Source organism: Pipistrellus kuhlii, unplaced genomic scaffold (assembly GCF_014108245.1).
Source record: "Pipistrellus kuhlii isolate mPipKuh1 unplaced genomic scaffold, mPipKuh1.p scaffold_m20_p_16, whole genome shotgun sequence".
In the NCBI taxonomy this organism is placed as follows: domain Eukaryota; kingdom Metazoa; phylum Chordata; class Mammalia; order Chiroptera; family Vespertilionidae; genus Pipistrellus; species Pipistrellus kuhlii.
This window is the reverse complement of record NW_023425471.1, coordinates 3062892-3076447: the sequence shown is the minus strand read 5'-3', so window position 1 is coordinate 3076447 and position 13556 is coordinate 3062892. Positions and strand designations below refer to the sequence as shown.

Here is a 13556-nt window from a genome sequence, read left to right as displayed (position 1 = left end):
TTGAACTAAATTGTTCCTACACTTTTGCTACTAAAAATACTCTTAAGATCTACCACTTAGGTAGTAAGAACTAGGAATATTGTATTAGTATTTCACATGAAAATGGCTTTTATTCAAGCCCTGTGATGTGGGAAGGCTGCAAGGAAAATGAAGGCACTGTGGTTAAATCAGGCCTCAGTTCATGTAAGGAAGAAGAGTGTTTGGGGTGAAGGTAGATATGTAGAGGAATATGTTCACAACAGAATGCTTGTTTCAAGGGGGGTGAGGATGACTAATAAAATGGAAGTTTATATCAGGGAATGGATAGGGCTCAACAGAATTGTATGAAAATAAAGGGAAATTTCAGGAGCTAAAAAAATAGCTAGAGGAAGACATGAACAAATGGAAGAATATACCATGTTCATGGATTGGTAGAGTCAACATCATTAAAATGTCCATACTACCCAAAGCAATCTATAAATTCAATGCAATCCCCATTAAAATACCAATGGCATACTTCAAAGACCTAGAACAAATTCTCCAAAAATTCATCTGGAATTAAAAAAGACCCCGAATAGCTGCAGCAGTCTTGAGAAAGAACAATGTTGGAGGGATCACAATACCAGATATCAAGCTATACTACAAAGCCACTGTTCTCATACCTGCCTGGCACTGGCAAAAAATCAGAAATATTAGCCAGTGGAATAGAACAGAGAGCCCAGAAATCGACACAAGCCAGTATGCTCAATTAATATTTGACAAAGAAGGCAAGAGCATACAATGGAGACAAGACAGTCTTTTCAATAAATGGTGTTGGGAAAACTGGACAGATAAATGCAAAAAAATGAAACTAGACCACCAGCTTACACCATATACAAAAATAAACTCAAAATGGATGAAGAACTTAAATGTAAGATGGGAAACCATAAAAATCATAGAAGAAGCCATAGGCAGCAAAATAGTAGATGTTTGTCATAGCAGTATCTACCGATACAGCTCCTAGGGTAATGGTAACTAAAGAGAAAATAAACAAATGGGAGTACATCAAAATAAAAAGCTTCAGCACAGCTAAAGAAACCATCAACAAAACAACAAGAAAGCCCACTGCATGGGAGAACATATTTGCCAATTTCATCTCCTATAAGGGTTTAATCTCCAACATTTACAGGGAACTCATACAACTTAACAAAAGGAAGATAAACAATCCAATCAAAAAATGGGCAAAGGACCTAAATAGACACTTTTTGAAAGAGGACATTCAGGAAGTCAAAAGACATATGAAAACATGCTCAAAGTCACTAATCATTCAAGAGATGCAAATCAAAACAACAATGAGGTACCATCTCACACCTGTCACAATGGCTATCATCAACACATCAATAACAGACAAGTGCTGGAGAGGATGCAGAGAAAAAGGAACCCTTCTTCACTTCTGGTGGGAATGCAGACTGGTGCAGCCACAATGGAAAACAGTATGGTGTTTTCTCAAAAAATTAAAAATGGAATTGCCATTTGACCCAGTAATACCACTTCTAGGAATATATTCCAAGAAAACAAAAACACCAATCAGAAATGATACATGCACCCCCATGTTCATAGCGGCACAATTTACAATAGCTAAGATTTGGAAACAGCCCAAATATCCGTCAGCAGATGAATGGATTAGAAAACTGTGGTACATCTACACAATGGAATACTATGCTGCTGTAAAAAGGAATTCTTACCATTTGCAACAGCATGGATGGAACTGGAGAGCATTATGCTAAGTGAAATAAGCCAGTCAGTGAAAGAAAAATACCACATGATCTCACTCATTTATGTGTAATAAAGAATATTATAAACTGATGAGCAAAAATAGATACAGAGGCAGAGAAGTATAGAACAGACTGTCAAACTACAGTGGGAAGGCTGGAGAGGGTTGGTGGGGGGAGGTAAGAAATCAACTGAAGGACTTGTATGCATGCATAATCAATGGTTGTAAGACACTTGGGGGGAGGGGGAGAGGGCAGGTCCCAGGGGCTAGGGGAGGCTGGGGAAGGTCAATGGGGGGAAAAAGGAGACATGTACTACTATTTGTAATACTTTAAACAATAAAATAAAATTAAAAGAAAAGAAAAGGAAACAATACCAAGAAGGAAGGATAGAGTGAAAAGAAGGATGTGGTACTTAGAGTGCAGGCAAGAGAAATTTCAAGTCTGAAGGATAGTTGGGCAAAATAATATTAGTTATACCTAATTTGCCTAACAGTTTTTGCTTCACAGGCATGTTTTCATGCATCTGTGGCATTTAATAGCAATGCCAGTCATTTTTGAGACATTATTCTTATTCCACATTTATAAATGAGGACATTGAGATTTAGGGAGATTAATTGATTTGTTAAGGCCACCATGCTTGAAAAATAAACAGCAAGGACTTGAACCCAGGTATGCTGCCACCAAGTCCAGTGATTTTTTTTGTCTCTACTAGAGTGTTTACACCTATAGAGTTAGGTGAGGGGATGACTTACCAGTTCTAAGATGGCTGTTTTAGCTGTTTTGTGAGGGTCTGCCCATATTCAAGGCCAATCTTGGTTGAAAGATTCTTGTTGATTGATACCTATTAGGGATTTCAGTGTTGGACTTAGGTTTAGTCTGTACTTAACTGGAACTTCTAATCAGCCTGAAAGGTGATAGAATAGCAAAGTGTTAGCCAACCAGGTAGGTAGGATGAGAATACAGAGCAACTTTTCATTTTACTCTGACTTAGACCTTAGAGGTCATTATTTTGTGGAAATATTTGTGTTCCTGGATTATCAATATTAGGTTGTAAAAAAAGAAAACATTCTACAGTTTAGTAAAAATCCTATTGACATTGTCCCCTGCTGTAGATTATTTGGTTGAGATTATCCTTTATATTAATGAATAATCATGCCTCAGCATAGATTTTTATTTGCTAAAGGAGGTCTTTCCTGATAGCTCGGTGCAGATCTGCAGAGATTCTCAAGCCATTACTGTCAAGTTCAATACCGGCACTGTACAAGACAGTAGTCACCAGCCATATGTGGCTATTGAGCACTTGAAATGTAGCTAGTCCAAGGTTAGATATGCTCTAAGTGTAAAGAACACACTGAATTTCAAATACTTAATACAAAATAAGACGTGAACCAAGGCAATATTGATTATATGTTGAAATATTTTCTTAGATGTATTGGGAAAAATATATTATTAAAATTAATTTCACTTGTTTGTTTTTACTTTTTTTAAAAAAATGCAGCTCCTAAAATTTTTTTAAGTCACACATAAGACTCGCATTGTATTTCTATTTTTCAGGGCTGCTCTAGAGGGAGATGAAGTCAGCTTGTCTAGTGTGAATTCAGTAAAGGCCATACCATATCTCCAAGAAATCTCATCTAGTTTTCAAATTCCAGTTAGAAATTAACTTCTCTGGTTTCGAACACAGAAGTCTTTATAACTATGTTTCCATGCCTCCCTAACTGGTGCCACCACCAAACATGCAGATTTTCCCCAGGAGAAGTGGCACATTTACCTTTATCCTTTCTAGGCTTTTGGACTCCGAAAGCACCATTTACTTTAGTCATAGAGAACTACTGGCAGTTTACTGAGAAAATCATACTATACCCTGTCTCCATTCCTGTGCTCACTACACAATTTGGCCTCAAAACACAGTTCAAAAGTCCCTTCTCAGGAAAGCAGCCCTGACTTCTCACTATGGTGTCCTGAGCCCTCTGCTGGGCACCCTAACTGTACCCATATTTTCCTTTTTCACAGAACATTTTGTATCTCACTGTGATTGTAGAGGGGCTGATCTGTCATGCTTCTAGACTATAAGGTCTTTGGTATTTTTATTTCACATTATATCTACAGCACCTAGCACAGTATTTGGTACTTAGTAAGTTTTCCACAAATGTTGGTTGAATTAATGGAGGAAAAAGATCAAACCAATGGGTTTGCAACTGTTCCTGGATTAATGTTTTCTTTTCCTGGTTTTCTTTTGTTCTCGTTCATCATTCACTTGTTAACATATAATTTTATCTCTTGGGGCTGTTGGTATTTATGCAAATCACCTTAAATAGATTCTTGTCATTTTAATCTAGATGCTACCTCTTAGGAAATAAAACATGGTGGGCAGAGCGCAAGTTCAGGACTTCTGGTTACTTCTAGAACATTTGCAACAAGGGAGGGCAGGAGTGCATAGAAGAGCACCTCTTTTGGCAGTGAGCTCAGCAACTAATGAAAAGAATATCACAGCATGAATGTCCTCGACAAACTGTCTAATCATGGAGAGAGAGGCCTACATTTTCTGTTCCTAATTTTTTGCCTTCTTGTTTTATTTGTTTTTATTGTCATTGTATTTTAGAATGAATAAGAACCGGATCAACAATGCCTTCTCTTTGAATGACCAGACTCTCGAATTTTTAAAAATTCCTTCCACTCTTGCACCACCTACTGACCCATCTGTGCCCGTCTGGATTATTATATTCGGTGTGGTATTTTGTATCGTCATAGTTGCAATCACACTATTGGTTTTATCAGGAATCCGGCAACGTAGAAGGTAAGATATTGAAAGGGAACGATTAAAGAGTGTTTTTTCTGTTTGTTCATGACTTGGAAAAATAAGGAGAGGATTTGTCCCTAGCTGAAGATAATGCCTTATATCTGAAACTTTGAAAAAAAAATGAAATGGTGATATAAAAAATATCACCTGTGCTGTTGTATTCAGAGGCTTTTTGGAGTCCAATGTCCCTTATTTAATTATGCTTCTTTCCGTTACTATAATTCTCTCTATTCTACACCATATGAATGCTACATATCCAGAATCAATTTTAAATCTACGTTATGATTTTATAAGCTATTGTAGATATGCAGAGCTAAGACTTTTTGGGTGGGCAGAGTTAGTCTTTGGTAGTCACCCGCCTCCAAATGCCAGCAATTCCAGCTATTTCTTCCCCACCGTGGCCTACCTCTTGGCCCAGTGCCTATAGCCGCCATCTTGTCCCCGATTCTTTTTGGCTGTTTTGTACTTCCTCCCTTTGATGGATGCTCATCCCTCTAGTGCTTATGGTATGATATAGAACTGCGTTCCTCAAAGTGGCCTTTGAGTAAACTCCCTGAATCAGACTCACCTGGAACGCTTGTTTCAAATGTAGGTTCCTTGGCTTTATCACAGACCCACTAAATTAGAATCTCTGAATGGGACGCATTTTAATAAATATCCTGGTTACATTAATTAACTTATTTTGACAGCTTCCAAGTTAGCACCTTATGAATAGATTTCCATTCCTTGAGTTGATTTACCTGGATTCTGGGACACTTGAAATTTTGCTGTCTAAATGATTGATATTACTTCGAGAGAACTTCAGACTAGTGGTGGAGTTAGTAATGTTGTGGGGCAGGTTGAGAAAAGACAGGATCTCTCAACTTGATGAAAGGAGAAAACTTTGTGTACAAGTACCTCTGATACAGAAGTGGAGGGAGGCCTCAACTTTTCACTTAGACACTTGATGCTTCTAAACCTTTTTTATACCGAGAAAGGAAAATTCTAATAAGTGGGACATGCATTGTTTTCAAAAGGGTTGATGCCCAGGTAGGACATGTAAGATCTGTTTGGCCAAGTGTGTGTTCAACTCAATGTTTCTCCTGAGGTTTGCTACTTCCCACATGCTTCACCTTAGTTACTAACACAAAGGAATCATTTTAAATCATGGGCTTTATAATTTTTCACAAATGATAAGTGAAATGCTGTGGAATAAATGCCATTTATGTCTATTCCCAAATTAAACTCAAAGATTGAGATCAAGTTGTGTTTGCTTGATTTTCTTGAACTTGGCATGATATGTAATACAAAGAAACTTGGTACAAGTCATTTATTGTGGGGTTTTTTTTTAGAATATTATCTGTAATATTTGAATACTTACATTTAATATTTTAGTGTTGCATTAATACTAAAATGCTATAATTCTATAACTTCTATTGATTGTAACCTTTATGGATTGACTTTATCTCCTTGTTTCCCGATATAGTATGGGAGTTTAAAAAATGGACTCTGGAGATAAATTGCTTAGATTCCAAGTATTTATCACCTGATTCTGCTTTTATATATAATCCATTAACTGTAGGGATATCAGGAAGCACAGGCAATGAGTCAGGGAAATCAAGCCCAGGAGAATATGGTTTGTGGTGCTAGAATCATGTTGGTTAATTTTCCTCCTCTGTGTGCAGATAACTTCGCTAGAGCAACAGTGAGGTATACTAGAAATAATTAACTTGGTGGGGTAAAAAGAATTAATGCAGTAAAGTGCTTAGAGTGGTGCCTGGCATACAGTGAGCGCTCAATAAGTGTTAGCTGTTACTATTATTTTATTATCCTGCCATTTGCTGGCCTTTCAGCTAGATTGTGCTGGGATCAGCTCTTTCCTTCTGAGTAGACTCTACAGGAATATAATAATTGGGTGTGGAGCATCATAATCTGTTGCCTGGGAGAAGGGAGGCTGTTGTTGAACGTTCAAACTAGGAAAACAGATGGACAAATCTCTTTGTAAACCTGGAGAGCATCAATAACCAGCAAATATGGTCAGGACAATTATGACAGCTTTCTGAAGATCAATCGATTTGTTGTGTTTTCAGTTTGCTATAATCTGGTGGGTTTCTCTTGCGCAAAGTATTATTTCAAAGTGAGGAGAGGGTGTAGTTTGAAGTGGGGAGAGCCCTAATAATGGTGATGAAAGCCTTTTCTAATCATGGAAAAGATATGATCTGTCCCCAAGACTTTTAGTCTTGAGGGAGACAAGATGAACCGCATAAACTTCACAATGATGTCTGCACTAGATCTATGACTAGCCCCAGCCCAGATATAGATGTTTTAGTTCTATTGTCAGCCTGATGATGATGATGATGGTGGTGGTGGTGGTGGTGGTGGTGGTGGTGTTGGTAGTAATAGTGATGATAGTGATAGTGGATGATGATGTTGACAATGATGGCTATAGTAGTGAGGGAGATGTGATAATGGTAATGGTGATGATGTCGATGATGTGTTGTGTGTGTTTTAGTAGAAAGAGCACTGGATCAATACTATTTATTGGTGTTGGGTTCCAGTCTCAGGCTGTGACATTTATTAGCTGAGTGAGCCTGGAGTATGTCACATGTGAAAAATGAGAATAATATTTTTCACCTAGCTCCCTAATTGTTGCAGAACTTTTAGAGCTAATCATCGTGTTTTTTTCTTTGCTTTTCTTAAATGTGCATACTCAACAGGAATCAAATATGTGTTTTGAGTGAAGCCTACGAGACTAGGTCCACTGCTTTCACCAATCTTGTTGCATTCTAAAAGACAAGTTACTCTACATATTTGAATCTTAGCTCAAATATGAAAAGTAGGGATACCAATACATTCTCCATAATATTGCAACGGGAATTAAAGGAAATGATGTATGCAAAGCACTGGTTTCTGCCACGTAATAGATACTAATTAGTATTATGGCTATCACATGGCAGATATAAAGCGACCCACCTACAGATATATGGTTAGAAAGTACTGGTACCATTGTTTAAAACAAGGCAGGCTTGATCCCAAAGCCCATCAACCTCACCGTGCTGCAATGCCCACTTAAATAGTTCCAGCAACACGATTTTCCCCAGGAATCATCCATATTGATTATGAGGACAGCCCCAATTCTCCAATAATTTACTGTGTTTAAAAATCATATTTGTCTATCTTTTGTTGTTTTAATGGCTATTCTTGGGCCTTGTCTCTTCAGCCCTATCTTTTTGAAGGAAGACGGAAGTACTCCACCACTACTTTATTGTGAGCACCGCTACTTTATTTAGAGTGGTGCCTGGCATACAGTGAGCGCTCAATAAGTGTTAGCTGTTACTATTATTTTATTATCCTGCCATTTGCTGGCTTTTCAGCTAGTTTGTGCTGGGATCAGCTCAAACTAGAGCTGATCACCCCCTCGTTCTGAGGGACACGCGATACTTCTTTTGTCCCCTCTCCTCTCCAGATCTGTGGGAGATGATTCACTCTCAAGGCTCCTAGGGGCTAGTTTTAGGTATTTTAGTCACTTAAAAATATCTATCTATCTATTATTGATTTCAGAGAGGAAGGGATGGGGAGAAAGAGATAGAAACAGCAATGATGTGTGAGAATCATTGATCAGCTGCCCCGTGCACACCCCACACTGTGGATCAAGCCCATAACCGGGCACGTGCCCTGACCAGCAATGGAACCGTGACCTCCTGGTTCATAGGTCGACACTCAACCACTGAGCCACGCCAGCTGGGCCAGTCACTTTTTTATTATTCTCTTCCTGAACTACCTGACATTGCAGGAACAGCAGAAGTCATTTAACACTTCATTTTATTTTTCAGGATTTTTTTTTCTTTTCGGAACAACAAATCAGAATGATTCAGAAAGATAGTTAAGTTTTATTATTCTTCGTAGAAGCAATGCACAGGCAGTGAATCAGTTTATTATAGCACACACTATGAAACGTGACAAAGTGCTGTATTACTACTGTACGGTCACCTTTGCACTGCTTATCATCCCCACCAGCCAGAGTGTTACTGACGCTGCAATTTGTGAAGCTCAGCAATGTCAAGACTCTGTACAGCTGACTCGAAGGTCACAAAAGAACAATATGTACCTACTTTGCCACTGACACAGCGCAGATTGCAAAAATTTCCACAGCAATTTTACTCAGAATCTTTTTTGGTTGAGAAATCCTTCTTCTAAAGAATTTAAGCTTGTTCTCATCTGTTTGTGTCTTCCCTTTTAGTTCCTCCCCATTCCTTTTTGATAACGGATGGATTATTTTTCCTTTGTGGTCTGGGGGGGGGGGGCGCGGGGGCAAGATTCCTTGCAGTGATCTGCCTGGATTCAGCTCTGCAATTTTTCTTCTAATTCCATAAAAACATCTTGAAAGTGAAGAAACTGGTAAATGAGTACTGGCAGCTGTTATTTCCAACACTGTGTTGCATTGCCACCTACTCCAGGCTGCTCCATCCACTAATATTTTTGTAATATGGCTTTCATACTTAACACAGAAATTTTAGGGTAAGATTGGACTGCTTAAAAACTCCTTATTGTTATGGATATTAATATTCACTCCAACCCCAATCAGGAGTGACTTGGGGGGAATTGATAGAGTTAGGCAATTTTAATGATCATTTACAAATATACGTTTGTTTCCAGGGCTTCATCCCTACTGAAATATCACTTCTCTTTTATAATCCATAAAAAATGGAGGGAGGGAGCACAAGTGAAATTTGGAGTTTTTCCCTTTTATTGAATCTATTCTTTTCACTTTAGGACATGGACTGTGTCTCTTCCAGTATATAGTAGGCACTTAAAACATAGTTATTGAATGAAGGTTGGGTACTATGAGTGAAACGATGTGATTGATCATTATAGAATGTCAGTTTTGTTTTTTGTTTTTTGCTTTCTGGAGGACATGGAAAGTAACAATACTCCTGTCCAGAAGAGGAGGGGCCAGAGTATTCTAATCCTCTGGTAGGTGACGTCATCCGGCAGGAGGACCTTCTCATCACATGAAACTCTATGCAAACCCCAACCTGTATTGGTCACTGATTGCTGGGGCCTGGAATAGCCACTGTAGTGCCTCACTCTGAGGATGGAGAAACACAGAAGCCTATCCTTTCCTAGGTTTCTGGGACTCTAACCCCTAACTTTCAACACAACATTGGGTCTTATGGTGACACATTTGACAGAGGCACATAAAATGGCATAATACTTTCAAGTGCTGACAGTGGGATCTACAGTATTGGGTGCTACTTTCATTATGAACTGTAGCTATTTGAAATTATCTAATAAACCATCAACAAAGCCTGGCAAAATCTGTACTAACTCCTAATTCCTAAGGTAGGATAATGAATATTTTCTTCCATCCATTTGAAAAAATAAGAGATACAGGAAATAACATGTATGTATCTCCCCCCCACCCCTTCTTTCTTTTCAGTGGATCCCATTCAAGATATACCTTCGGGTACTATCTGAATAACTTAGTTCGTCTATCTGTCCATCCATCCACTCACCCATCCAGCCATCCATCCATCCATTAACTTTTTATCCAGGCAATCAGTCATTGATATACATTCATTGATCCATCCATTTGCCCTCTGTATAGCTAGCTAGCCAGCCACCTATGTGTCTGTTCATCCAATTCTAAGCCCACTCTGTGCTGAGTTCAGATTAGCTATTTTACAAAATATCTTTAAATTTATTAGGATTTCGATTACTCTGATTATTTTCTCCTGAGATATTAAGGTAAAAAAAATTGGTGATGGGGTGGGGCAGGAACACAGAATTACATATATAATATATAATTTTAGTGTGTCACATTTGGGGGCACTTGTGAATTTGTCTCATTTGTTGGTGATGGTCACCAAATTCCTCCCTTGACAAAATACAAATGTCTCTTTACAATTAGTACATTGCTTGTGGGGTGATGTATTGAGACCATGTAAATATCCTGTTCCCTAACCATTTCTCACTCAGTGGTTTAGTATCATTAGAATAAACTACTATATTGGTGATTTTCTGTTACTCCTTCTATATCAGCTACCATTCTTCCATAAACAAAAGCTCTCTCTTTTCTCTCTTCCTACTCCATATTATTTAAAGCACATTGAAGTGGACTTTCATATAGGACTAATAGGCAACTCTACCTCAGTCATTACTGGGGCATCTTGACCTCCTCCTCACCTTCCAGAGTCACTAAGGTTCTAAGGCACTTCCATAGTGGTGGGAGTCTGTCCCGGTCACCACCACAGTGCCTATCATCCCAGACATGTGATCACTCAGGTCTGCCTCTTTGGAGTTTCCTTAGATTCCTGGGATGATAGAATCTTTGGTAAGCCTGGAAGCTTTGTGCTTAGCATCATGTTTCCACTGTGCCCCAACACTTGTGATAAGCCTCAGGGAAACTCATCCTCCCTGTGATTGCCTAGAGGTACCCACCTCTCTTTTTGGCCCCTTACCTCTATATCAAGCATAATTGGCTCAACTGCTTTGGTTTTTTATGCAAGACAGGAAGAACCTTTGAATTAAAGGCTATAGCTTTCCACACTCCAAGGAAATATTAAGGGCCTGGTTACCACTTGCGTTGGGGTAGCAGTGTCTGCAAAGGGTCTGAGAATGAAAACTCAAAAATTTATCCCGTCATGTAGTATTTTTGAAATGACCTGGAATTATAGCTACGAATTGTAATGTAATCAGTAAAATGTGTTTTGAGTTCCAAATACATGGCTTACAAATAAATACAATTGTTTTGTAATGAGTAGAGCCAAGCAGTGATACCTACAATTTATAATGTTTACTTCCTTTCTCTAATGTGAGCTTGCTTCTTCATAAGCCCTTTCAGTTTGATTTTCACTCAACATTTGCAGACCATTAATTTGTCAAATCCTGTGCGAGGAATTTATCACTTTTTTAAATTCAATTTTTGTGAAGTTCTCTTAGAGCCAAATTTTTTAACTTACCAATTTACCATACAGATTCCTACATTCAATTTGTGTGTTAATGTAATGCATATATGTGTGTATGCAAACATAATCATTTATATAAATATACATATGTATTTATATGTGTGTATGTGTGTGTGTGTATATGTATTCCAAGTAAGATCATTCGTTTTGATTAATATGTGTATGTCATCCATGAAGACTTCTTATCTTGATAGCATCTTTTCACCACATCAGCTCTTTATGATCTTTGAAACTTATTTGAAAACTAGGGGCCCAGTGCACAAATTTGTGCACCTTGAAAGGAACTGTGGGCTGCGAGGCCGCAGTGGGCACCATTGGCCCATCCTCCATGACCCTGCTTGGCCCCTCCCACTGCGGCCCCTGGTCTCCTGTCTGCCAGCAGTCTTACTTCTCCCCCTCCCCCACCATTGCTCCCACATGCTGATGGAGCCAGCCCTGCTCACACCTGCTGATGGTGTGGAGTGATTGGGGCCAGTGCTGGCAGTGGGTACTAGTGGGGCTGTTGCCATCAGCAGGTGTGAGTGGCGGCTGCTGCCCCAATCACCCCTCAGGAGCAGGGGGAGGTGCAGAAGCCCTTAGGGGCAATCAAGGCTGGCAGCTGCTGGCGATGAGCAATTGGGACCAGTGCTGGGCACCAGCAGCAGGTGCAAGTGGTGGCTCTGGTGCTGGCAGTGGGTGCGAGTGGGGCTGGCACCGGCAGCAGGTGCAAGCACCGGGCAGGACCATGATGTGCAGGAGCAAATAATTTTCAGTAACCACCAGAGGTTTGCCCTGATGACAGCGACCAGTACCTCACCTTGGTCTGGTGCCCCTGCTCACCTGATCCACCATCCTACCATGGCCAACACCCACCATGTTCCGCGCATGCCTCCTGGTGTTCAGCGCACATCATAGTGACCAGTTGTTCGTTTGTTCGCCATTTGGTCTATTTGTGTGTTAGGGTTTTATATATATATAAATACATAGCATAAAATTTTCATCTTTCTAAGTTTCTCCTTTCCTTTCCTGCTTTCCCTATTTGTGTAAAAGACCTGCTTTCTTCTCCTCGATCCCAATAATTCTTTTTATGTGCATTTAGGAAGAACAAAGGACCATCTGAAGTAGATGACACTGAAGATAAGAGTGAAAACACAATCACAATTGAAAATGGCATCCCCTGTGACCCCCTAGATACGAAGGGATGGCACATTAATGACACTTTCATGCCAGAGGATGAGCGGCTCACCCCTCTTTGAAGGGCGGCTATTCTGCTTCCCAAGAAACTCAACACATGTTTCTGTACAGCTGCTGAGCACCACAAATTATTAAGGGCAGATTACATATTTTGTTTCACCATTCTTCTTTTGTAAGAAAATTTGTGCATGAAAGTGAAAGGCAATCAATAATACCTGTGAAGACCATTGGAATCATAAGCTGTTGACCACTCCCAATATTCTAAAGTATTTCCCTGACAACACAATGTGTAAGTGTAGTCATTTGGCATTTGTAATTATTGATATAGAAGTCCATCAGTATTTAAGCATTTTCAAAAATAAGGAGTATATATATTTTAAACTCTGGAGACCTAAGGAAAAATATTTTTCCAATAGAGAACCTTTATAATATGGTGTGGAAATAATTATATTATTCATATCATTCTGTATATGACTAAGCATGAATAAAAATAATTATTGTACATGGGATGGATAAAAATGGAAGTATTGATAAACAAGGTAGAATTTGATCCTGTCATACTATCATTGCTTCTATGTTTTCTGTCAATCTCTACTAGTGCAGCTCTATTTGTTGACATTTTCCTGCAATTTTTAGAAGTACAATCTATACTAAATAAAGTGCTAATTATTTTTTTGATTATGTGACTGGGCTGAGGTTTATTTTTACACTGTGAAACAGTAAGTCTAATTGTTATTATATTTAATCTGTTCTACAGACCTAGAAATGAATTACTTTTGTTGAGTGTATCCTTCCTTGAAGACATCTTGTACTTTTTAGAATTGGTTTTCCTTTCAGATAGGCCATGTGTCATTCTAAATGCTAATATTTATTATACACTTATTAATAGACAGAAAATTTGCT

The 13556-nt window shown here is 38.9% G+C and overlaps 1 protein-coding gene across 2 annotated transcripts in view; it reads left to right on the top strand.

Annotated features, from left to right (window-relative positions):
• Positions 1–13334, top strand: part of CLTRN (collectrin, amino acid transport regulator) — a 28417-nt gene extending 15083 nt beyond the window's left edge. Inside the window, exons 5-7 of one of the 2 annotated variants that reach the window (XM_045582290.1) lie at positions 4336–4530; positions 9425–9486; positions 12559–12618. In XM_045582290.1, coding sequence (XP_045438246.1) covers positions 4336–4530; positions 9425–9479 — 250 coding nt within the window. In that variant the 3' untranslated portion in view covers positions 9480–9486; positions 12559–12618. Of the gene's footprint in view, positions 1–4335; positions 4531–9424; positions 9487–12558 lie in introns of both variants that reach the window. The other variant, XM_036439553.2, reaches the window with a different exon arrangement.
• The last annotated feature ends 222 nt before the right edge of the window (positions 13335–13556 follow it).